General features: G+C 40.1%; 1 protein-coding gene across 1 annotated transcript; it reads left to right on the forward strand.

Annotated features, from left to right (window-relative positions):
* LOC143301189 (low molecular weight phosphotyrosine protein phosphatase-like) lies at positions 1 to 11,717 on the forward strand. The gene is made up of 6 exons (XM_076615294.1): positions 1 to 87; positions 1,480 to 1,553; positions 4,246 to 4,362; positions 6,276 to 6,337; positions 8,389 to 8,491; positions 9,207 to 11,717. The coding sequence occupies exons 1-6, from the start codon at positions 39 to 41 to the stop codon at positions 9,288 to 9,290; spliced, it is 489 nt and encodes a 162-aa protein (XP_076471409.1). The 5' UTR covers positions 1 to 38; the 3' UTR covers positions 9,291 to 11,717.
* The last annotated feature ends 13,943 nt before the right edge of the window (positions 11,718 to 25,660 follow it).

Consider the following 25,660-nt stretch of genomic DNA (forward strand, 5'->3'; position numbering starts at 1 on the left):
TGTTACTACTTCCGGTATTTTCCGGCACGTTTATCAAGATGGCGGCGTCCGGGGCAAATAAGCGATCGGTCTTGTTTATTTGTTTAGGTGAGACGCTTCTAAAAAGCAATGACGAAAAACGCACTTCTGTAACATGTAACGTTACATAGATAGATGGTTAAATTCTGTCATTTGGTTCCAAGTGCGCATGCACTTTCAGTTTTCATAGACAAGGATTGTGATTGGGATGTGATGGCAAATTAAAGTGAAAGTGACACGCGGTTTTTCAGCCGCAACAACTTGCTTGGAGATCATAGTTTCAAATTATGAACTTTAACCCTTTGACTGCTTAATCTTTGTAAAATAAAACTCCATGGAACAAATTTTCAGAGTTTTGAAGTTAGGTGTATTATTGACTGCTGTCACTGTTGTTTTGGGTGTTTTGTTTTTCTAACAAAAGTAAAGCATTGCAAGCAGTGAAGCAATGACTTGAGCGAGGAAGCCCTTGGAAATAAAATATGGTAACTGACATCAGGACAGGTAAGGTCTCAGGTGACATTCCTTCACTGACAAGCAGTCAAGGGATTGAGGGTTGATTCTCTTTGAACTATGTTTAGACTCCAAACTACCTCAGCAATTTATTATTTATTTTGTTGTTTTTACATGCATGCACACACACACACACACACACACACACAAAACTACATCAGCATTTATTTTGTTGTTTTTGCATGCATACATAAACACACACACACACACACACACACACACACACACACAGACAATCACTGTCCATATTTTACACACATCATTTTAAACTGTAAAGCTTCAAACTCAGAAAAAGGTGCAAGTTTGATGAAAATATTTTACATATTGACCAGAAAATCAATCTTATGAAAGTTTAATTCATATTTTAATTTTAGAAGTGAAGAAAAATCACCATTGAAATATTTGAGTTAATACTGGGGAAGAAGTTTAATCATTTACAAGAATCTTTTACCAGTATGGCAATATCTGACAATATTGCTGCTCAATGTCTTCTGTACTGGTTTGAAATATTGTCTCGATAGATACATAAAGGTTAGTAAAACAGTAATGATTAAAAGGGATGATATTGCCTTGTATGTTTTACTGATCTAATCTGCATAATAGTCAGTCGTGTCTGACTATGATCTTCACAGCAGCAGAGGTGGCAACTGCTGTCCCAACTGTCTGGACTGCAGAGAACTTCATTATAGTGGAGAGTGTCTTGCCCAAGTTACATCCTCACTCTCTCGGCCAAGAGGGTTTCAGGACAGTCGGCGTTGGGATGGTTCCCAAAAGGCCAAGTTGACCCCAAGGCTGCAGCACTAAGAGTCAGTGCAGTCATAGTCCTGAGTCCTTCACAAAAGACGAAGATGAAAATGAAGTCTAAGTTCTGCAGTGGAGAAAGCAATCATTATACAGCTCTCACTCTGCTGTCGGCCCAGCTGATCCAATGGATGTTTTATACATTTGCAGGAAACATCTGCCGCTCCACCATAGCAGAGGCCATTTTTCAGCACCTGGTGGCTGAGAGAGGTGAAACAGACAAGGTAAATGAAACAAGACTGCATGGTTTTAACACTGATCATCCTGGATGGAAAGGAGATGCTATCACATGTTCTTCTCCCTCCGCTGTGTGACGAGTCGTTGGGGCAGCGCTCAGAACAACTGTTGACCAGGTCTGTTGGTGGTGTGTCAGAGCCTGGAGTTCTGTAACTGGTTTTCCTGTTCATTTCTCCAGTGTCGTCAGACCATCATTTTTGTCTGTCTTCCCTTCCATCTCCCTCCTTCAGCAATTAGCAAGATACTAAACATCAGACGGGCGCAATAGCCGGGTGGTTTAAGTGTTGGACTTTCAATCTGATGGTCCCGGGTTCAAATCTCAGTAACGGCGCCTTGTGGGTAAAGGGCGGAGATTTTTCCTATCACCCAGGTCAACATGTGCAGATCTTCTAGTGCCTGAATCCCCTTCATGTGTATACGCACGCAGAAGATCAAATACGTACGTTAAAGATATTGTAACCTATGTCAGTGTTCAGTGGGTTATGGAGACACGAAAATACCCAGCATGCATGAACCACAAAGAGTGGTCGGCAAGTGGAAGTTGGTCGTGTAACGGAAAGAAGAAGATACACTGATCATATCATCAGTGGACAAGGGCACCCAACTATCAAGCACCACATTGGACTTTTGACGGGTGCAACAGCCGAGTGGTTTAAGTGTTGGACTTCCAATCTGATGGTCCTGGGTTGGAATCTTGGTAACGGCGCCTGGTGGGTCAAGGATGGAGATTTTTCTGATCCCCCAGGTCAACATACGTGCATACCTGCTAGTGCCTTCATGTGTATACGCAAGCAGAAAATTAAATACACACGTTAAAGATCCTGTAATCCATGTCAGTGTTCGGTGGATTATGGAAACAAAAAGATACCCAGCATGCAAACTCCTGAAAGTGGAGTATGGCTGCCTACATGGCAGGGTAAAAAAAAAAACATGGTCATACGCATAAAAGCCCACTTGTAAACATACAAGTGAACATGGAAGTTGCAGCCCATGAACGCTGAAGAAGAAAAGGACCTCAAGATCTGCTGACATCAGTTAGAAAAAAGAAAACTGTTTGTAAGGCCACATAACAAGGTAAAAAAAATCCACCAAGGAACTGTTGAGGGAGGGAGACAGAGGGTAAGACGGAAAAAATGACGGACTGGCAACATCGCAGAAAGGACAGGAAGGAAAACCATATACAGAGACCCAGACTTTACAACCCACAGACCTGGAGGAATCTGTTGAACAGTTGTTCTGTGCAGTGCCCCGGTGACTCTTCACAGGGATAAGGGAAGACCAGAAAAACAAGAGAAGCAAGGCCTTCAAGACTCACTTCTGATACACTTTAAAAAAAATTTTTTTTTTTAAATCCAAGCTTTTTATGTACTGAGTATAATTTCAAAATGTAATGTTTAAGGTGAGAAAGATCAGTTTAAAGCAAATTAAGTCCCCTAGCATTAATTACAGAGTAATTTCCCTTTTTTACTATCTGCACCAAAACGTTTCCAAAATAAATAAAACTTCCATGCTTAGCAAAAGGAGTTCCTGTTTGAACAAAAAATGATAATAATGACTGCTCTTGTTGTTGGGTCAGAACATCAGATCAAAGTGCCAAGTTAGAGAAAAAAAAAATATAGATATAACAGTAAATGCAGTTTGCATATAATTAGGCTTCTTTTTTTTTTTTTTTTTTTTGGTGCCCATCCCAGAAGTACAATATTGTTTTAAACAAGATGACTGGAAAGAACTGAATTTTTCCTATTTTTATGCCTAATTTGGTGTCAACTGACAAAGTATTTGCAGAGAAAACGTCAATGTTAAAGTTTACCTCAGACACACACACACACACACACACACACACACAACCGAACACCGGGTTAAAACATAGACTCACTTTGTTTACACAAGTGAGTCAAAAATGTCATTGTTACCACCAGATGATGAAATGTTTGTGGTACACACACAGCAAGGCAAAAATGTCATTGTTACCGCCAGATGATGAAAAGTTTGTGGTACACTCACAGCAAGGCAAAAATGTCATTGTTACCGCCAGATGATGAAAAGTTTGTGGTACACACACAGCAAGTCAAAAATGTCATTGTTACCGCTAGATGATGAAAAGATTGTGGTACACTCACAGCAAGGCAAAACTGTCATTGTTACCTCCAGATGATGAAAAGTTTGTGGTACACTCACAGCAAGGCAAAACTGTCATTGTTACCTCCAGATGATGAAAAGTTTGTGGTACACTCACAGCAAGTCAAAAATGTCATTGTTACCGCCAGATGATGAAATGCTATTGGTACACACACAGCAAGTCAAAAATGTCATTGTTACCGCCAGATGATGAAAAGTTTGTGGTACACTCACAGCAAGGCAAAAATGTCATTGTTACCGCCAGATGATGAAAAGTTTGTGGTACACACACAGCAAGGCAAAAATGTCATTGTTACCGCCAGATGATGAAATGTTTGTGGTACACACACAGCAAGTCAAAAATGTCATTGTTACCGCCAGATGATGAAAAGTTTGTGGTACACTCACAGCAAGTCAAAAATGTCATTGTTACCGCCAGATGATGAAAAGTTTGTGGTACACACACAGCAAGGCAAAAATGTCATTGTTACCGCCAGATGATGAAATGTTTGTGGTACACACACAGCAAGGCACTGCTGTTTCTCTGTTCCTGGCAAACAGTGGATCATCGACAGCGCTGCTACTGCTGACTACAACATCGGACGTCCGCCAGACAAACGTACCATGGCCACTCTGGAGAAAAATGGAATCAAAGGATACAAGCACAAGGCCAGACTTGTAAGTCTTTTGTTCTGGGGCGTTTTCTTTCTCCACGTGCTATTGACGTTCATTGATGTGTGATTTCTCTCTCTCTCTCTCTCCAAAATATTATCAGGTTATGCCCCACCCTCTCTCGTAAGTAATTTTCCAGTAAATAGTCACTGTCACACGCCAAGAATTGATCTTTATAGAACAAGTCTCACATACTTTGGTGGATATTTATGGAATTCTATTTCATCTGCACTTGATATAAACTCCAGTCTCAGTGTCTTCAAAAGACTATACAGTATATCATAAACATCTAATGTCAGAGCTAAGTTCTATGAATCCTTGAGATTACGGAGACTGAAAAACAAATGATGTATTCTCAATATGCTTGTCCATGTGTCTATCTCCTTCCCTCCCCCCCCCTTCCTCTCTCTCTCTCTCAACAGTTTTTCCTCTCTTTCTTTGCATCTCTTCCTTCCTTCGCTTCTTCCTTCCCTCTCTCCTTCACGCATATGCATACTATGTTATTTTGTGGAGAATTGTGTGTTTTCTATGCCATTGATTTGTTCTTGTTGTTGTTGCCATGGGATGTGTATGGTTTTTTCCAGCTTTTTTTTTTCTGTCTTCTTGTAGTTCCTAGATTAGTTTATACGTTTTCTTTACGAGGGTAGGATGAAAACAGGCTGATAAGTGCCAGTTCCTTTTCCCTCAATAAAGAAAAAGTTTCGATTTCGATTTCTCTCTCTCTCTCTCTTTCTCTGTTGCACAGAACATGATAAATATGACAAATTCTGGTTGTCTGCTGTTGTGTTGGACCGAATGTGTGTACCACAGTTTGTAGTCTGTAACTGTAAGACATTGCTGTATCAAACAATTATCTCTATTTTTATGGTCAACGGGAAATATTTCCTAAATTATTATTGCTGTTTTTTTAATGCAGTGTGCTTACCTGCAGGTGCTTGTGTGTGAGTGTACTCTTTAGTCACACCTGTGCTAGTCTGATGCCCTGATATCCCACAGACTGACTTGCTGAAAATGGATGTTGCTGTGCACCCTTGATGGGAATGTGTATGTAATGTTAGACCAAGAGGAAATGCTTCTGGAACTATTGTTGTTATCTTTATTTATTTTTTTTAATTTTTTCATTGTCTTGATATTTTTCGAATAGTGGGGTGAACCAACTATTGTTGTAATAAAAAGAACAGTATTAAGTTTGGCCCTGACAGTTTGTGGTGGTAGGAAACTGCATTGATCATGATACTGATGATCCATTGTACGATGATGATGAAACTATAGATGATACTGGTGATCCTTTCTTTGTACGATAATGATGAAGCTATAGATGATACTGATGATCCTTTGTACGATAATGATGAAGCTATAGATGATACTGATGATCCTTTCTTTGTACAATGATGATGAAGCTATAGATGATACTGATGATCCTTTCTTTGTACGATGATGATGAAGCTATAGATGATACTGATGATCCTTTGTACAATGATGATGAAGCTATAGATGATACTGATGATCCTTTCTTTGTACGATGATGATGAAGCTATAGATGATACTGATGATCCTTTGTACAATGATGATGAAGCTATAGATGATACTGATGATCCTTTGTACGATGATGATGAAGCTATAGATGATACTGATGATCCTTTGTACGATGATGATGAAGCTATAGATGATACTGATGATCCTTTGTACAATGATGATGAAGCTATAGATGATACTGATGATCCTTTGTACGATGATGATGAAGCTATAGATGATACTGATGATCCTTTGTACGATGATGATGAAGCTATAGATGATACTGATGATCCTTTGTACGATGATGATGAAGCTATAGATGATACTGATGATCCTTTGTACGATGATGATGATGAAGCTATAGATGATACTGATGATCTGTTCATTGTTCGATGATGGTGCAGCTGACGAAGGAAGACTACAGGAAGTTTGACATCATCTTTGGAATGGATGAGGAAAACATGTCGTAAGTGGAACCAGTCTTGAATTGTCTTCCTGTCTAACGCATTGTGTTGCCTTCGTGGGGGAGGATGAATTACATTTTGTGTTTCCTTGTCTTGCAAACAGCGAGCTTGGAGAAGAAATTATTCTGAGAAAATAGCACACAGTCATCCTGTTTTCATCAGCCTACAGAGAGATACCATGGAGTGTTTGTTACTATATCTATATAAAGCTTTCATTAAAAAGACATGCACTTGCTACTAGTTAGTCATTACACATACTTAACCGTGACCCAACTAGTGCAGACTCCAGCAGGGGTCTGACATTCCTGTCCTGTGCAAACTACTATCCGCCTATGTGGAGAAAACGAAACTACGGCCGATAACCTCCCGGAAGTAGGTAACCTCCCCTTTGTCCCGCTGGCTAGCGCCCTCTTTTTCCGGCAGCCATCATGACTCCTGTTCCTGTGCTCTTCATACGGCTAAGTTTTTTTGTATTTTCTGCCTGTCTGTCGATTCTCTGGCGTTCTTGTTTGTTGTCAAATTATGTCTCCAACCAGGTCACATAATTATGTAGCTCGATTCGGGAATCATGCTAAAATTAAGGCGCGATCGCAATCCACTCCCGTCCTCCCCGCTTCCTGTTCTCCCAGCTCGCTGCGCTGGTGATGGCATATTGCCGTCAAAAGAGGGTGCTAGCCAGCGGGACAAAGGGGACGTTACCTACTTCGGCCATAGTTTCGTTTTTTCTGCATAGGCGGATAGTAGTTTGAACAGGACCGGAATGTCAGACCCCTGCCGGAGTCTGCACTAGTTGGGTCACAGTAAGTATGTTATTTAAACGTAATTTTAGATAGAAAATTTCCTTTTGGAAATATACATTGTAATGAAATATTTACTTTATAGTTAGCTGTGGAGCGATGGCCCACAGGTTATGTATCCGCCTAGGAGGCGAGAGCATCTGAGTGCACTGGTTCGAATCAGAGCAAAGTCGCCAGTATTTTCTCCCCTTCCACTAGACCTTGAGTGGTGGTCTGTACGCTAGTCATTCGGATTCGATGATAAACCAAGGTCCTGTGTGCAGCATGCACTTAGCACACGTAAAAGAACCCACAACAACAAAAGGGTTGTCCCTGGCAAAATTCTGTGGAAAAAATCCACTTAGATTGGAAAAACAAACAAACCCAAAAACTGCAGGCAGGAAAAAAATACAAAAAAAGGGTGGCGCTTTCAGTGTAGAGACGCACTCCCCATGGGGAGAGCAGCCTGAATTTCACACAGAAAAATCTGTTGTGACAAAAAAGAGTAATACAATACAATGCAATAAGTAATATACTGTTTTGAAATATACATCTAATGAGATATCTTTTATAGTTAGTATAATACTGTTTTGAAATATGCATCAAAATGAAATATTTTGTTATAGTTAGAAAAAGACTTTTTGAAATATACATCCAAATGAGATTTTTTTTTCTGTGCACATGATTTTCATCTGTTACACACTTGTTCATGTCCCTTCAGAATGGGTCAATGATCTTCATCAAATTTCATTTGTTTGGTTTAGTGCACAGGTATTTAGTGATGAAACTGTGAGTTTTGAATTGTTTGATTAACTGAGATGTGCCAAATAACTGACCCATGAAATCTGAAAGATCATTATTTGACATTATGTTGAACTTTTTTTTCTTCTTCTTTTAGTGATATGTGATTTACAGTTAGCCAAATGTGTATTTTGTTGTATTGCTTTTTGTCCCATAGATTTCTCTGTGTTAGATTTAGGCTGCTCTTTGAAGACTGTAGTACTGATAGATTCTGTGGTAGGCATGTCTGCATAGTATGATTTTTTGATGAATATATGTGTATATATGTGTGTGTGTATGTATATGTTGTATATGTGTGTGTCAAGTCAAGTAAAGTCAAGTAAAAATGATCTTTATTGAGGGTAAAAGAATAAGCTTATACAGCTTTTTTTACACGTGTGTGTGTGTGTGTGTGTGTGTGTTTGTGTGTGTGTTCTCATGCCTGTGTGTGTGTGTATGTGTGTGTGTGTGTGTGTGTGTGTGTGTGTGTGTGACAGTGACCTGGAGCACCTGAAGCCAGACAAGTCGTGCCGAGCCAAACTACAGATGCTGGGAAACTGGGACCCACAGAAAGACAAAATCATTGTGGACCCCTATTTTGTGAGACGATAGGCTTCCCTTCGCCTTGATCCTTTCTTACATCACTCACTGCACAGCTTGCTGGTGGTTCTTTTGTTGTTGTTGTTGTTGTTTTCTGTTGTTTCTTAGCGCCCCCCACCTCACCCCCATCCCTCCTCATGTTTCCATGGTCACACGTGTCAGTCTGCTGAGACTTAAGGCTCACGAAGCTGGTATACCATTCTTACCCATTTTTATTCATTCATCTTTACATACTTTGGGAAGTGTAGAACTCTGCAGATAATATTGTTGTGAACTGGTGCATGTACATACACTTTTGTTTTTTCTTTGAGCACTCTTGTGGAAACATACTTGATTACGTCTGTATCTCAAGCTGTCTCTCTCAGTCACACACACACACACACACACACACACACACACTCACATGCATGCACACACACACACACACACACACATACACACACACATGCATGCACATGTGCGCACACACAGTGGCACCACATACGCACAAACTCTCTCATGTGATGTTTTATTTTGATATTTAGGGGATGTTGATTACACTGCTCTGATTCATCCTTTTCATTCCATATTCCTTTTTTATCCACACCAACCCACATGTACACAGAGAGAGAGAGAGAGAGAGAGAGAGAGAGTACCTGTCTAATATCACTCCAGTACAAAAGACATGAAAGGAAGAAAAGTCACATACCTGAGATGTACAGCATTGTTGTTTCAGCTGCAGGGAATGGGCCCCTTTGACAAGGTGTACGAGCAGTGTCTGCGCTGTCTGACGGCCTTTCTGGATGCCCCGGCCCAGTGAATGTGAGGGGGTCACCATCAGGACATTGCTTCCTGGGGTTCCAGATGGACACCAGTTTGGACACCCTCCTGTACCGCCAGACAGAAAAAACAGCATTGCTGAATTTGATGAATGACAACAAAATTGCTTTAACCTGCAAAAATCTTTTGATGTTTTGCTGTGAGACTGAGAATGGAAATAAAATTGCTTCAACCTGCAAAAATATCGGGGGGGTTTTTTAGCTGTGAGAGTTGGAGTGACAATAAAATTGCTTTAACCTGCAAAAATCCAGGACGTTTAGCTGTGAGAGTTGGAGTGACAATAAAATTGCTTTAACCTGCAAAAATCCTGGACGTTTAGCTGTGAGAGCAGGGGTGACAATAAAATTGCTTCGACCTGCAAAAATCCTTGATGTTTAGCTGTGAGAGCACTCACAACCTGGGGAAATTCCAGCTGTATGGCAGATCTTTCATTCAGAGGCAAGACTTTTATCTCTCTTTTTCTCTTGTCTTCTTTTCTTCCTCTTTTCCCCCTGTCTTTTCCTTGGGGTGTAGGGAGACAGGAGAGGGTGTGAAGGAATCTTTTCCCACTGCATAATGATGTGCATACGTCCTCTGTCACATTTCAGTCCACATATATCTTTAATATGTGATGTAGACAAGGACATGCACTTTATTTTTCTTAATCTCCATGTGTTTGTTTAACACATAAATTCCACAATCAAGGTGCATATTTTTATCCATTTCTTTGATTGCATTTGCGTTTGTTTGGGGTTTTTTTCTTGTGTGTGTGTTTTTTTGTTGTTTTTTTGTTTGTGTGTGTGTGTGTGTGTGATTTATGTTCATGCGAAAAATTGAATTAGAAAAAGGTTTAAATGAAAAATTAAAGGGAAGGTGGTTTTATTTTGCATCCCAAGATGTAAAAGTTGATTCAAATATGATGTTCAGTCCTTTAGTTTTTCTGCAAAATCTGCAAGGTTTCTCTGGCCTTTTTTGTGGGAGCTGTTGATCTCCAGGGCCAGAATCGTTTTCTGTGGAAAATCTTGTGACCAGTGTTTTTATCAGCACCACCCCTATCCCCTGCCCCTATCTAGTAGAGGTTTTGTTTTGTTTTGTTTTCTGTCAACTTGTCCCCAGACAACTAAACATTATCAGGGAATCTTTATCCATGGTATGTCTAAACATTTTTTTTGGTCATCAGGAGTTGTGATTTTTGGATGGAAGAGTTAAGACTTCAGTGTTGGCAGCTTGGGTTGCCTGAGGAGTCTTGAGGAGACTGTTGAAACCTTGCACTGGATAACGCAAAATGCTGAGGATTGTTATTCTTTTGATGAATGATGATTTTTGACTCACTTGTGTAAACAAAGTGAGTCTATGTTTTAACCTGGTGTTAGGTTGTGTGTGTGTGGTTGTGTGTGTGTGTCCGTGTGTCTGTGTGTCCGTGGTAAACTTTAACACTGACATTTTCTCTGCAACTACTTTGTCAGTTGACACCAAATTTGGCATAAAAATAGGAAAAATTCAGTTCTTTCCAGTCATCTTGTTTAAAACAATATTGCACCTCTGGGATGGGCACAAAAAAAAGAAAAAAGAAAAAAAAAGAAGCCTAATTATATGCAAACTGCATTTACTGATATATTTATATTTTTTGTATTCTCTAAACTTGGCACTTTGACCTCTTATTCTGACACGACAACAAGAGGAGTCATTATTTTCATTTTTTGTTCAAACAGGAACTTCTTTTGCTAAGCATGAAATTTTTATTTATTTTGCAAACGTTTTGGTGCAGATAGCAAAAAAGGGAAATTACTCTTTAATTAATGCTAAGGGACTTAATTTATCACAAGTGAGTCTTGAAGGCCTTGCCTCTCTTGTTTTATTTGGTTTTTGTCAACAATGTCAGCTGTGTTGTCTGTGTAAATTGAGAAGCTGTGAAGGAAAACCTGATGCTGGCATGAATGTATGGTTTACATGTGTGTTAAAACAAACTATTTCTGAAAGTGTATGCGTGTTAATGCTTGTATAAGTGTGTATAATTATGTGTGTGTGTGTGCATATGTGTGAAACAGAGAGAGAAAAAAAGAGGGGAGATATGAACTTTGTATTATCATGATATAATTTTCAAACTGCATCCATTCAGAGTTAGGAATTATGATAATACTTTGATTTTAAGATTACATACTTTTAAAAAAAGTCATAGCAAACGCTAAATGGGCATTAAGTTAAAAATTACGGAGCGATTCAATACTGTTTCATGCGTCTCCTAATTTTTTTCTAGTCTTGTCAGAAGTATTAAATGATGATGAACACTGAAATTTAGCAAACCTTTCATCCCTGCATTTGCTTTGTGTATTCTGAGCTTGCATAATGAAGTACTTGCACTTTGGGCATGATTTTGCCACTGATTTGTGATTGGATTTGCACTGAATACACTTATAGATAAACAAGAGGCTAAGACTTCATGGCTCACGTGTGTGTATGTGTGTGTGCGCGCGCCTTTTTTTGTAAAGCACCTAGAGCCTTATTTTTTTTAAAATAGGCACTATGTAAACTGACATTATGATTAGTAAGTATAGTAGTAGTCCTGCTGTTCAACAACAAAAGTTAGAACAGAGCGGGGAAGATGGGATTAGGGGGTTGTCAGTACATTCAATTCACATATTTTTGCTCACCACCAGAAATGGGTGTTTGTCAAACTTAAAAGTTGTGTGCTGGAAATGTGTCAATTTTATTCTACATTAAGCAGCCCACATTGATGATTGTTTCATAGTGTCATGATCATGATTGTGATCTGTCAAAGTTTCCAGAGTGCGCTTTCTTCATCACAACTCTACGGCAGTTGTATTTTGTCCAGCACCAAGTATTCCTTGGACTAATACACAGGCATAAACATGTGTTGACACACAACTGTCTTACTCACATGCATGCACTCACACAAGCGCATATGCTGTACTTGGCTCTCATTATTTTCCATTTCCAACTGGTCCATTAATCGCAAAACTGTAATCAATGGACATATTTGCTCGCTCTCCACATACACTGTGCATACAGTGCATGAATACACAAATAGTAATTAATTTGTCTTACACAGACACACACATACCACCGTAAACATCTGTTTGGAGAATGATAACTCATGATACAGGGCTCACAAAAAGTAATGGATGGACAACTGTGTAACAGTTCTCTTGGGGGCAATGTGAATTAATGCTGAATTGTCGGCAAACAGTGGTGTGTGTAGCCAGTGTAATGCACACATTCTTTCTTCATTTTTTGTTTGTTTTGTTTGTTTTTTCCAATGAAAATCCATAGCTATCATGTATAAATGAATTAATTAACAGAAAATGTTTGGCTGAAACTAATTTTCCAAATGAATTTTTCAAGCTGTGCATGGTGTCTGTATACCTGAAGCTGCCATTCATCATAGTCAGTGAGAGACCATAGGCTGCATGATTTAAATCATCTGCTTCACCCACCACCCCCCTCCAACCCCCACCCTTCCCCACACCCATCCCCAGGACTGTATGAAGTGATACCTGCTTTTATGAAGAGGCCCTTCACTTTTTTTGCGAAACCTCTATTGTATACGGTAAGGTCAACATATCAAGCATAACTTCATGCAATTTTTTTAATTTTAATTTTAATTTTACATAATGCAGTAATTATTGGCTGTTGGAAGCCAAACCAAACCATAAAAGAAAAGTGACATTCGTGATAAACAAGTGCATGAACCGAATGAACAACTGCATTTAGTTTTGACTGGTTATCCAAAGCCAGTTTTACATTTCCTGAAGTTTAAACAGTTCAGAATCATATACTGTCATTTGTGAAAATAAAACTTGCGGAATACAAACTCAGTGCTGCAATTTTCAAATGGCTTGTTTTTGCTTTAAAAATAAATTATTAAAATAAAAAAGGCTGTGGTTCGTTATATTATGAATAGAGAGTTCCAGATCCAACATCCGACACAGCACAGTGTGAACGGGAACGTGTAGATGTAACATCGCGCGTTGGCACTGCGGGAAAAGAGAGAGAGAGAAAAATGGAAGACCAGATTTAGTGACGCAACAACTGCTACAATGACAATTGCAAACCAAGTGAAATAGAAGGGAAGTAACTACGGATATTGTTTATGTACACTTTGAAGAGTTACTCCCCTTAGATTGGAAGGCAGTGGTCAAGTCCACTGGGAAGTAAGCTTTCGACGCTGGGTCAGAAAATCTGAAGCAAACTGCACAAAGATGGGCCAGTTTTTAACCGACTCTCTCTGTCCGGATATTGCATTTACTGAACTGTAGATAAACAAAAAGGGGTATACTTGTTTGATAAGGTTAGCAGGTACAGTACACCCCGCTTACAGTCAGTGTACTTGGTTATCAGCAATTTCGGCGGTTAGAGTAAAGGAAAGCACTGGTTCCCAGTCAGAGGTCTTCTGTTTTATTCCTAAGTAGTCGTCAGTTAGTAGCAACTCGGTTATAGCAAAACAATCCCGTAGGCATTTCTGGTTTCCCACAGGACTGGCTCCTCGGTCATAACTATGGTAATAATGTGTCCGCTTCGTGGCCTTCGCAGTCCGTCAGCACCTGTACAGAGGCGGAACCTACTTCAATTCACCGCCGTCTCCTCAGCACCTGTACTGAGGCGGCAATCTGCTTCAATTCACCGCCGTCTGCTCAGCACCTGTACTGAGGCGGCAATCTGCTTCAATTCACCGCCGTCTGCTCAGCTCCTGTACTGAGGCGGCAATCTGCTTCAATTCACCGCCGTCTACTCAGCAGCTGTACTGAGGCGGCAATCTGCTTCACCGCCGTCTGCTCAGCACCTGTACTGAGGCGGCAATCTGCTTCAATTCACCGCCGTCTGCTCAGCTCCTGTACTGAGGCGGCAATCTGCTTCAATTCACCGCCGTCTACTCAGCAGCTGTACTGAGGCGGCAATCTGCTTCACCGCCGTCTGCTCAGCACCTGTACTGAGGCGGCAATCTGCTTCAATTCACCGCCGTCTGCTCAGCTCCTGTACTGAGGCGGCAATCTGCTTCAATTCACCGCCGTCTACTCAGCAGCTGTACTGAGGCGGCAATCTGCTTCAATTCACCGCCGTCTGCTCAGCACCTGTACTGAGGCGGCAATCTGCTTCAATTCACCGCCGTCTGCTCAGCACCTGTACTGAGGCGGCACTTCAATTCACCGCCATCTCCTCAGCAGCTGTACTGAGGCGGCAACCTACTTCACCGGGTGGAAACCAGACGTTTACACATGACACTCTCACCACTCCCCCACTCACCTTCCTGCCGCATCAACGTGATTGAAAGGCGCTCGAAAACATTTGTCTTTCCCTCATCCTTGTTAACAAGAATTCGTGATTTGTGCGGTTGCCAACCCTGAATGTTTGGTGGTTTGCCTATGGACTTTCTTGGAAGGAAAATGCCAAACTTTTTATCATTTGCACGCTACCCAGAGATAGTGGACAAAGAAAAGAAAAGATAGTCGTTGTCTTTAAAAAGAAAAATTCACTGAGGTAGATGTTTGAAAAAGAGTGCAAGTTGATATGTATGTATGTATATAATTATATGTATGTGTGTATATTATATATATAAATTGATGATTATACTTTGAGGGATATGGATATCTTTTATCATATTTGAAGATTTATTCAACTGACTTTTACAACCATTCACAGTTGTTATGCTTAGACTATTATATACGTATGTCACTTATGTCGGCTTTGCTTTTTTTTCTTGCTTTTTTCAGCTGTTACTGTGTTTTTGTCGAATTTGTCTTCCCTCCTTTTCCAATATATGTTCTTATTCACTTTATGTCATCTTGTCAATTGTCTATGTGTTATAAAATGGGAAAATAAAAACAAAAGCTGAAAAAAAGGGGACGGAGGTGGGGGCATGCAAATGTAAATAAAAGCAAATACTTATATAAAGAATTTACAGCACTACCAGTTTCTAAAGAGAAAGCAGGTATGTGTGTGTTAATCCTCTGGCCAGTTGTTAAATATAAGGAACTTACAGGTTTCCCTAAAAGAAATACAGATTTTAACCTGATAAAGGAACAGACAAATGCATTTTTGGATAAACAGCTCAGCTGATTGTGTGTACCAGACTGGTGTGCCTGAATGTCTGTGAGTCTTGAGAAGACTTATCAACGCATGTCACTTGTAATGATGTATGATTGAGTACTGTATGCACACATACATGCATGCCAAACAGTGAAATGAATCAGTCTTTACTTGCCGTTAATCATCAGTGCAACTGTAATGAAACACACTCGAATCAATCTTGATGATTACGATTTTTAATAGAATTCCAGTCACAACTTCAGCACTCTTCTCCCCACAGATTTCTATGCTAAACTCCACCACTTTTGTCCCCACAGATTTCTATGCTAAACTTCTCCACTCTAATCCCCACAGATTTCTATGCTAAACTTCACCACTATAATCCCCACAGATTTCTATGCTAAACTTCACCACTCTTCTCCCCACAGATTTCTATGCTAAACTCCACCACTCTAATCCCCACAGATTTCTATGCTAAACTCCACCACTCTTCTCCCCACAGATTTCTATGCTAAACTCCACCACTATAATCCCCACAGATTTCTATGCTAAACTTCACCACTCTTCTCCCCACAGGTTTCTATGCTAAACTTCTCCACGCTAAACTCCACCACTCTAATCCCCACATTATATATTAAAGCTAATCCAATAAAAACAACAACAACAACAAAAAGTAATGAGATAGAAAAGCCATAAAAAGATCAAATTCATTGACACAGCACTGGCCATTTTCTCAAGTTTTAAATCTGTTTTTAGAAGGCACACACACACACACACACTCACTGCTCCCCCCCCCCCCCCCCCCAATATACACATACATATTTTTACCATCACTTACAGATATACAGCCCCCCCCCAACCCCCTCCTCCCTTCACACACACACACATAATGTCCACTGATCCCTGTCTAGCACAGAGATCCGAAGCCCCATACAGTCCAGCGGACACCAAGACTCTCTCTCTCTCTGTCTCTCTCTCTCTCTCTCTCTACACGCGACTCTCCACCAGCCCTTCCGCCAGCTGGAGTTTGGAGCCAGCTTCAGACGCTCGCTTGAGACCCACGTCGATACTGCCCCGCGGGATGCTGAACGACTTGAAGCGCAGGGTGTTCCTGCGTTTCTTGCACTTCTTGCAGTTGGGTTTCCCGCACTGAAAACGCAGAGAAACCCGGAAGTGGCGTTCAATTCTTCAGCTGTACATGCCTGAAAGTCACTGCCTTTCTCTCTCTCGCTCTCTCTATGTCCCTCACGGTCCCCTCTCAAATCCTTTAAAACAAACCTATGAATAAAAATATTCTTTTTTTAAACAAAACACATTTTAAGCATTCTCTTCCTCATAAGATATATGGCACATCCATTCCACAGTTGGTCGCTATTCTATGGTTTCACATCTATTTAGAATAGAACAGAATAGAACAGAATATGTCTTTATTACCAAGTGTACCGGGGTCACAAGGAATATTGGGTGGGATAGTACATAACAAGATACGAACATATATCGAAAATCATACACAAACACAGATACAGTAGAAATAAGATGCATACAAGTGCATATCAATATAAAAACTTGTGCATTCTCACGCATGCACGCACTGCACACACACACACACACACGTTTGAACAGAAGCTGCATATTACATGTGGATGGGGCTGATGACTAGATATTCAAGTAGATGGTTGTTGGCTGCACAATTCTATTTATCACACTGGATTTGTTCGAGAGACAGGGCATTTGTGTGTGTGTGTGTGTGTGTGTGTGTGTGCATGCGCTAAATTTGTATCGTGTCTGTACGCTGCCTTCACGAGGACAGCTCAACCACAATCATGATGTTGATGACGATGATAATGACGTCGATGATGATGATGATAACGATGACGATGATGACGACAGTGATCACCCGAGTGTGTATGTTGAAGCCGTCTTCAGTCGCCATCCCGTGGACGGCTGGGTCGTGTCCCGTGGTCGTGCGAATCTGGAGCAGCTTCTCGAACAGCCTAGCGCCGTAGTCAAACACGTCCATAGGCTTGTTCTTTAGCAGCGCTCTGACGAACACCTCCATCACGCTGAAGAACCCTTTGGGGACACGCAGTCTGGCGCTCGGCTGTTTAGGCTCCACGTTGTAGGTACTGGACGCCATTAAAAAAAAGAAGTCATTACTTTAAAAAAAAAAAAATTATTCAGTTCTTTTTCTTCGATTTCTTACGGTGGTAGCAACAGCAGCAGTAGCTGTAGCAGTAGCAGCAGTCTGTCAAGGCCTTAAAACCCACCTCTTCCCGAGACAGCCTCCCTCCCCTGCCTTTTCTTGGTCTTCAGTTTCTCAAGCTTAGAGTTATGCATGTGTGTGAATGACTGGTGTGAAAGCGCTTTAATTTATCTCTGTTCAAGATTCAGCGCTATATGAATACAAATTAGTAGCAGCAGTAGTAGTAGGGGCTAATTATTTGGACCTCGCTGCCCTTCGACCTTGTTTACAGAGTTTCTTTGGTGATTTGCTTATCATGCCTACCCTGATATCCATTTATCACCAGTGGGGACCAGGTCCTACCCATCAAAATCTTGAAAACATTGCTGTATTTTGGCGTCACAATCGAACACATGTTTGAACTTGTTAAGATTTTGTGCAGTTTTCATGTTACTGTTCAGACTGTTCCAGTATGAGATCGGTTAGTACAAGTGAACTTGCCGATGTTAGTGTTACAATATCTTCAACAAAGTTTCGCTCCACTGTTTCCTGTTTTATCAGAGGAACTGTTAACAATTATGTTATTTGCACTGATATTATCAATGTTCTTCAATATTTTGTATGTCTGGGTTAAATCTCCTCTTAATCTTCTTCCTTTCAATGAAGGCAATAGCAAGTATCTTGACTGTTGTTTAATCAACTATTTTGGTGGCTGTATGTCTTATTTTAACGTCCTAAATTATTGCAGCTATTGGTTATATTTTCATGGTTTGTGTGACCAAAACCGGGAGCGAGCAAGATAAAGAAAGTAGAGGCACGTTGGTTTTGTGACTTGCACCAAAACTGAGTAAAATAACGTACACAATAAGAGTAGAAATCCACTGGTAGTGGGTTACATCTACTAATGGTAATATCGTTTTATTCATGCACAAAAGTTGCCGCTAAAATAGGTTCCTGAATTTAAGACGCTAAAAATAAGATTTTCCCTTTTCCCAATGCAACCGCGTGTCTTTTGAGGAATGGGTACTATACTGACTTTCCATAATCTGTATGAGGCTCAACCAGGGCTTTTGCACAATTTTGTAAATGTGTATTTATCAATATGATAAAAGGAGATATTGTATGGCTTTATATCATCTGTAAAGATTTTACATGTGCTTTTCACATTCTCTGGTAGATCACTGATAAATATTGTAAAAACAACAGGACCATGTATGTATACTATACTGCTTTGTGCAATGCCAATTAAAACGTCGGCTTCTTGAGAGTAGTTTCCAAGTCTTACTCTGTGCATTCTACGTGTTAAAAAGGTCTTTATCCAACAAGGAGTTTACCTTTTATAGGATATGCTTCCAGCTCAGTCAACTTTTTTTTTCGAAGAACTAAATCAAACGCCTTCATAAAACATATATAATATAGATCTAATATTTGATTACTTATGTCTCCATTATCTAATCTTGCTGTTAAATCTCCCATTACTCCTGATAGTTGCGTTACACACGATCTTTTATTTTTGAAACCATTCTGACAGTCAAAGTACAAGTTATTGATAGTAAAGTACTTAATCATATCATCGCGAATGATTAATTTTAAACCTTTGCACTAATACAGCTTATTTTTCTTTTTTAAACTTTGTGGTCGGTAATTTCCAGGATCCACTTTGGAACCTTTTTTTTTAATATAATTTTTCTTTCTTTTTTTCTTTTTTTAAAGATTGCTATTACCTCTTCCTTCTTCCATCTTCGTTGTCTTCGTCGGACATGTCGTAAAATTGTAGCTTAGAAATGTTTTGTACGATTAGTGTCGCGTTATCAGGTGAAAAAAGCTTCTCCAAGTTTCGCCCACAGACGTACAATCAGTCATTAATGCGCTCTCCGATTACGTCACAAAAGAGAGAAAGCCCACGTTGCGTTGCGATAAAAATTTAATTGCGTCACAGCACGATGACGTTCGACTAGACGGCCTCGGTTCACTTTTTGTGTCGGTGTGGGTGTGTGGGGCTGCAAAGGAAGCAGCGACTGACCGTGACACTGACGTAGCTTACCTGCAGGTTTGTAGGATAACTGCCGACAGGAATGGACTGCCCTGGACAGGGTTTTACGCTGCTTTCCGCATAAGTGAGACCTATCTGAACGCAGCTTTCCAGGGTGTTTGAACGCAGCTTTCCATTGTGTTTGACTGAACGCAGCTTTCCAGGGTGTTTGACTGAACGCAGCTTTCCACTGTGTTTGACTGAACGCAGCTTTCCAGGGTGTTTGACTGAACGCGACTTTCCAGGGTGTTTGACTGAACGCAGCTTTCCATTGTGTTTGACTGAACGCAGCTTTCCAGGGTGTTTGACTGCACGCAGTTTTCCAGGGTGTTTGACTGAACGCAGCTTTCCAGGGTGTTTTCCAGGGTGTTTGACTGAACGCAGCTTTCCAGGGTGTTTGGCTGAACGCAGCTTTCCAGGGTGTTTGACTCGTACCGTTTTAAAACAACTCCGGAACCTGACTCAAAGTTGGTCTGGACGAGGAAGTGGACTTCTGCAGGAAAGGACGCAGCGTGTATCGCCAGCTTAGTGAACAGACATGACAGTGGTGTTGTGTTTTGCACACAAAAAGAGCCAAGTCAAATTAGAACGTAATCTTTTCCAGTTAGATAAGATAATCATAACACAAGAACCCTGCGACAAATCACAGCAGTAATTTCGTTATCAGGATCAGGTGATAACTGAAAACACTCAACCAGCAAGTGGAAATGAAAAACACATGAAAAAAAAAAAGAAAGATAAGAGTTGTGTAATAAAGAAGATAGATCAAAACAGAAAGGCCGAAACTGACAGAAGAGCGAACACTCTCTGCACGGAACGCCCAAATCTCCTTGTGAAGACAACACAATGTCGGTGCCCTTTTCCAACACCAAGCTGCGGGCCCCGAGGGGGTTCAGCAACGTGATGTGGGTGCTGAGCAGGGAGGTGATTCGGGACGACCCTGCGGACATCGTGACCTACAGCCACGACTTCATGCAGAGGCTGCTGAAGATCCGGGAGGAGACAGGGCATGACCCCGCCGTGCATGGAGCCCACTCCGAGGACCGCTTCTACAACAACTTCTCCTTTAAAGAGCTTCAGAAACAGGTAGGGTGACAATTAATCCTTCAAGGAACAGGTAGGGTGACAATTACTCCTTCAAGGAACTTCAGAAACAGGTCGTGTGACAATCACTCCTTCAAGAAACAGGTAGGGTGACAATCACTCCTTCAAGGAACAGGTCGGGTGACAATCACTCCTTCAAGAAACAGGTCGTGTGACAATCACTCCTTCAAGGAACAGGTAGGGTGACAATTACTCCTTCAAGGAACAGGTAGGGTGACAATCACTCCTTCAAGGAACAGGTAGGGTGACAATCACTCCTTCAAAGAGCTTCAGAAACAGGTCGTGTGACAATCACTCCTTCAAGAAACAGGTAGGGTGACAATCACTCCTTCAAGGAACAGGTAGGGTGACAATTACTCCTTCAAGAAACAGGTAGGGTGACAATCACTCCTTCAAGGAACAGGTCGTGTGACAATTACTCCTTCAAGAAACAGGTATGGTGACAATCACTCCTTCAAGGAACAGGTAGGGTGACAATCATTCCTTCAAAGAGCTTCAGAAACAGGTCTGGTGACAATTACTCCTTCAAGGAACAGGAAGGGTGGCAATTACTCCTTCAAGGAACAGGTAGGGTGACAATTACTCCTTCAAGGAACAGGAAGGGTGACAATTACTCCTTCAAGGAACAGGTAGGGTGACAATTACTCCTTCAAGGAGCTTCAGAAACAGGTAGGGTGACAGTTACTCCTTCAAGAAACAGGTAGGGTGACAGCTACTCCTTCAAGGAGCTTCAGAAACAGGTAGGGTGAAAGTTACTCCTTCAAGGAGCTTCAGAAACAGGTAGGGTGAAAGTTACTCCTTCAAGGAACAGGTATGGTGACAATTACTCCTTCAAGGAACAGGAAGGGTGACAATTACTCCTTCAAGGAACAGGTAGGGTGACAATTACTCCTTCAAGGAACAGGTAGGGTGACAATCACTCCTTCAAGGAACAGGTAGGGTGACAATTACTCCTTCAAGGAGCTTCAGAAACAGGTAGGGTGACAATTACTCCTTCAAGGAACAGGTAGGGTGACAATTACTCCTTCAAGGAACAGGTAGGGTGACTATTACTCCTTCAAAGAGCTTCAGAAAGAGGTAGGGTGAAGTCCTCTTTTAGTACCCTGAAGGGTAAAGTCCTATCCTAAATCCAGGAACCTATTTTAACGGCAATGTTCACGCACAGGCGAAACAATGTTATCATTTATAGATGTTGTGACCTGGTGGTTTTCACTCATTTTGAAGGTTATTGTGGGTGCTGTGGTCAGCTGGTTAGACTGCTGGGTTCTCCCCCGTTTCCTGAGTTCGATTCCCGTCCCACCTGGTGGATATTTTTTCCTATCTCCCAGGTCAACATATGTGCTGCTAGTGCCTGAACCCCCTTCTTGTGTATATGCACGCAGAAGATCAACACGCACGTTAAAGATCCTGTAATGAGCGCAAAATTAATAATATATGAGAGAGTGAGAGAGAGAGAGAGTGAGAGACGCTTCAGACGCTTCAGACGCTTTTTATTGACATTGGCCTAGCTACAGCCCTTATGTCAAGGGGGTCAATTCTAAGTTGCAGCGTCCTTGAACTGAATGAAAGAAAACAACAATAAATAAAGCAAATAATGTCAATAACTGAATTAACAAAACAAATTACTTAATCGTACATTTATGTATGTGCCAATACACGTACGCACACCATAGTAGTGAAACATACAACAGACTATAAACATTTCAATGTGACCATCAAGTGTATACAGCTGTACCAGGCTAATCATATAACTAGTGATGTTACGTGTTATTACTATTTATTTTCCTTTTCCTGATATTAACAGCTTCTGCTATGTATTTGGCAAGCAAAATACTAATTTCATCATTTTCAGTGGATAACAGACTACGCACGTCATGTCTTTTCTCAGCAGCAATACGAAAAAGTCGTGTCTTGGCTCTAATGTCTTCGTAAGCATTACAATGAAATAAAAAATGATCTTCATCCTCTCTCACATCCTCCATACACACTGTACACATACAATCAGCTAAACCCTCGAGATCAAACCATCTTTTATTAGCTTTTAAACCTAAGGTTCTATTTCTGAATCTTGCTAGCATATCTCTGTGCCATTTATTGGTGACTACCACTAAAAATTTCTCCGGTTGTAAAATAGTTTTAAAGGAATAGAACCAAGAATACTTCACATCATCTTCCATTTTAGAATGCCAGTTCTGTTTATAACAAGACGCTAAGCGATCTTTAAATTCTGATAGAAACCCTCTTTCATCCCCAACTCCCTGACTCAGCCATACAATACCAAATCCATTTACTGAAAGAACTCGTTTAACTTTACCCACCCAGTTACAATTACCTAACTCAAACTGCTGAAGTAACATGTCATATGCCTGTCTGCACAACCTGTTTGTAGGGAGCTGAGTAAGTCTTAACCAATACTTGATACATTTAACAAAAGTTTTAATATAAAGAGGATACCTTCCAGAGTCACCGTATGCCATCGTATTAGACGAGTGTAATGGAATATTCATGAATCTCTTTATGGCAAAGGTGTGAACTTTTTCCATTTCAAGATTTTCTTCAAGGCCCCATACTTCTGCTGCATAAGTTATCACTGGTTGTATTTGAGTATCAAATAACTTCCAAAATAAAGCTGGATCAATTGTTCTCAGTTTCTTAGTAGATTTTAGAATTTCTGTTACTCCCCTTTTCCCTTTCCTACACATTTCTGACCATCCCGTTCTTAAACTCAACCTAGTCGTAAATATCATTCCTAAATACTTGTATACGTTAATGACTCGTACTTCTACATTACCATACAACCATTTTTCCCACTGTGATAAATAACCTCCGTTACGAAAAACAATAATATTAGTCTTATCCATATTAACAGTTAACTGTAATTTATCTGCTTCGTTTTTTAATACATTAAGCTGATTCTGTAATCCAACTACAGTGCTAGAGAGCAAAATCACATCATCTGCAAACATCAGCAAAAATATTTCCACAGCACCAGGGATTAACTGAATACCATGCCTACCTTTCTCTGACATTTCAATAGCTAATTCATTTATTAAGAATGCAAATAGTTGAGGACTTAAGAGACAGCCTTGTTTTACCCCACGGGGGCAACTGAAGAAATCAGAATATACTCCCTTTTCGCGCACACATGCCATGACTGAATTGTATATACCTCGCAGTGCATTGTACAATTTCCCATTAACACCAGTTTTTCTCAAAACATGCCACAATACATTTCTGTTCACGGAGTCAAATGCCTTTTTAAAGTCAACAAAAGCAACATATAACTTAGTATTCTTCATAAGAAATTTTTGAACCAAAGCATATAAAGTAAAAATATTATCTACAGTACTAAATCCTACTCTGAATCCTGCTTGTTCTTCAACAATTATTTCCTCTCTTTCGGCCCACTGGACAAGCCTTCTATTTAAAATATGTGTATATACTTTACTAATTACGCTTGTTAGAGCTACACCCCTATAGTTGTCTGGATTATTAGTGTCTCCTTTCTTATGAATTGGTACAATAATGGATTTACACCAATTTGTCGGAAATAATCCATCACCAAACAATTTGTTAAATAGTGACACAAGAAAATCAATAACAATTGCATCGACATTCTTCAGCATCTCACCGATTATCTTATCTGGGCCGGCACTTTTTCCATTTTTCAGACTTCTTACACTGGCCTTAATTTCATCTATAGTTATAGGGTCATTAAACAAAGGTTCATTAAAGATTTCTTCTTCTTCTTCTTCTCCTGTATCTGCGGTGTCCTGCCCCCCATCAAAAGAATTAAATACATGGTAAAAATGATCATACCATTGCTGTGAAGTGATTTCATTATAAATGACTGATTTCCTATTGACTGATCTAATAGTTGCCCAAAACATTTTTGAATCTTTTATTGATTCTTTTAACTGTTGTAGTTTCTTTTCATCAAAATCTTTTTTCTTCTCTTTCCTTAACTTAATATACTGTTTTCTTTCTTCTACATAAATGTTTTTCACTTCAGCTTTTCCTTCAACTGTTTTAGCTCTTTGAAACTTTTGCAACAATCTCCTAACCTGTCTTTTCTTTTGCCTACATTCATTGTCGAACCATTCGTTAACTGTTTTCTTTTTTCTGCCCACTGTCCTAACCATGCATGCAGCAGCTCCATAAAATGCATTGACAAAGAGCTCAATAGATTTGTTGATATCTGTAACCAGAGTCTCCATGACTGTATTCATGCACATTTTAAACTCATCAGAAGTTAGTTCATCTTTAAAAGTCTGTATATTTTCCTCTGACCACACCACCCTTTCCTCGCCACATTGTGCTACAAATTGTATAACTTTTTTGTCAATACATTGTTTCCATGTGAGCTGAACTGGCAGATGCCATGAAAAAAGAGAATCGTTTATTTTTAAATCACAGTTTGAAACAATTTCTCTAGACACCAGAAAATAATCAATAACACTGCATCCATGAGGAGATACAAAAGTAAATTCTCCCTCTGAATCAGTAATACAGGATCCATTCATGATGAAAAGATCAAACAAAAAACAAAAATCTAACAAGGATTTGCCAAAACTGTTAATAACTGTATCTTTCGAACAACGCTTTCCACAAACATAATCATCATCATCATTATCATCATCCATACTCTGTATATAACTAACCATTTGTTCCTCTTTGGGTTGCTCATTACCTGTCCTGGCATTCAAATCTCCACAGACAACAAAATAAACATTATCATTACGAACTGATTCTAAAATATTTTCTTCTAAGATAAGAATTCCATCTTTTAATTGTGTGTGAATGTAAGCTGGCCCACCCTCAGGCACAACATAGCAGGCAACAAGAACATCATCTTTATCAACACCAAACACACATTTATCAATATGCACAACCACCACATTGTCACAATTTAACTGAATTTCTTTAACAAACTGAGCAAATTGCTTTCTTATCAGTAATAAAACCCCTCCTGAATGTCTTCCATGAGCTGATAATTTTTTCGCAGGGG

The sequence above is a fragment of the Babylonia areolata genome, chromosome 27, assembly GCF_041734735.1.
Source record: "Babylonia areolata isolate BAREFJ2019XMU chromosome 27, ASM4173473v1, whole genome shotgun sequence".
NCBI classification, from domain to species: domain Eukaryota; kingdom Metazoa; phylum Mollusca; class Gastropoda; order Neogastropoda; family Buccinidae; genus Babylonia; species Babylonia areolata.

Excerpts from the sequence above, each read along its gene's own strand:
- LOC143301189 (XM_076615294.1), top strand. The coding sequence starts at position 39 with ATGGCGGCGTCCGGGGCAAATAAGCGATCGGTCTTGTTTATTTGTTTA. Across the intron at positions 1,554-4,245 it reads AGAGAGGTGAAACAGACAAG|TGGATCATCGACAGCGCTGC; the intron begins GTAAATGAAACA and ends CCTGGCAAACAG. Across the intron at positions 6,338-8,388 it reads ATGGATGAGGAAAACATGTC|TGACCTGGAGCACCTGAAGC; the intron begins GTAAGTGGAACC and ends TGTGTGTGACAG.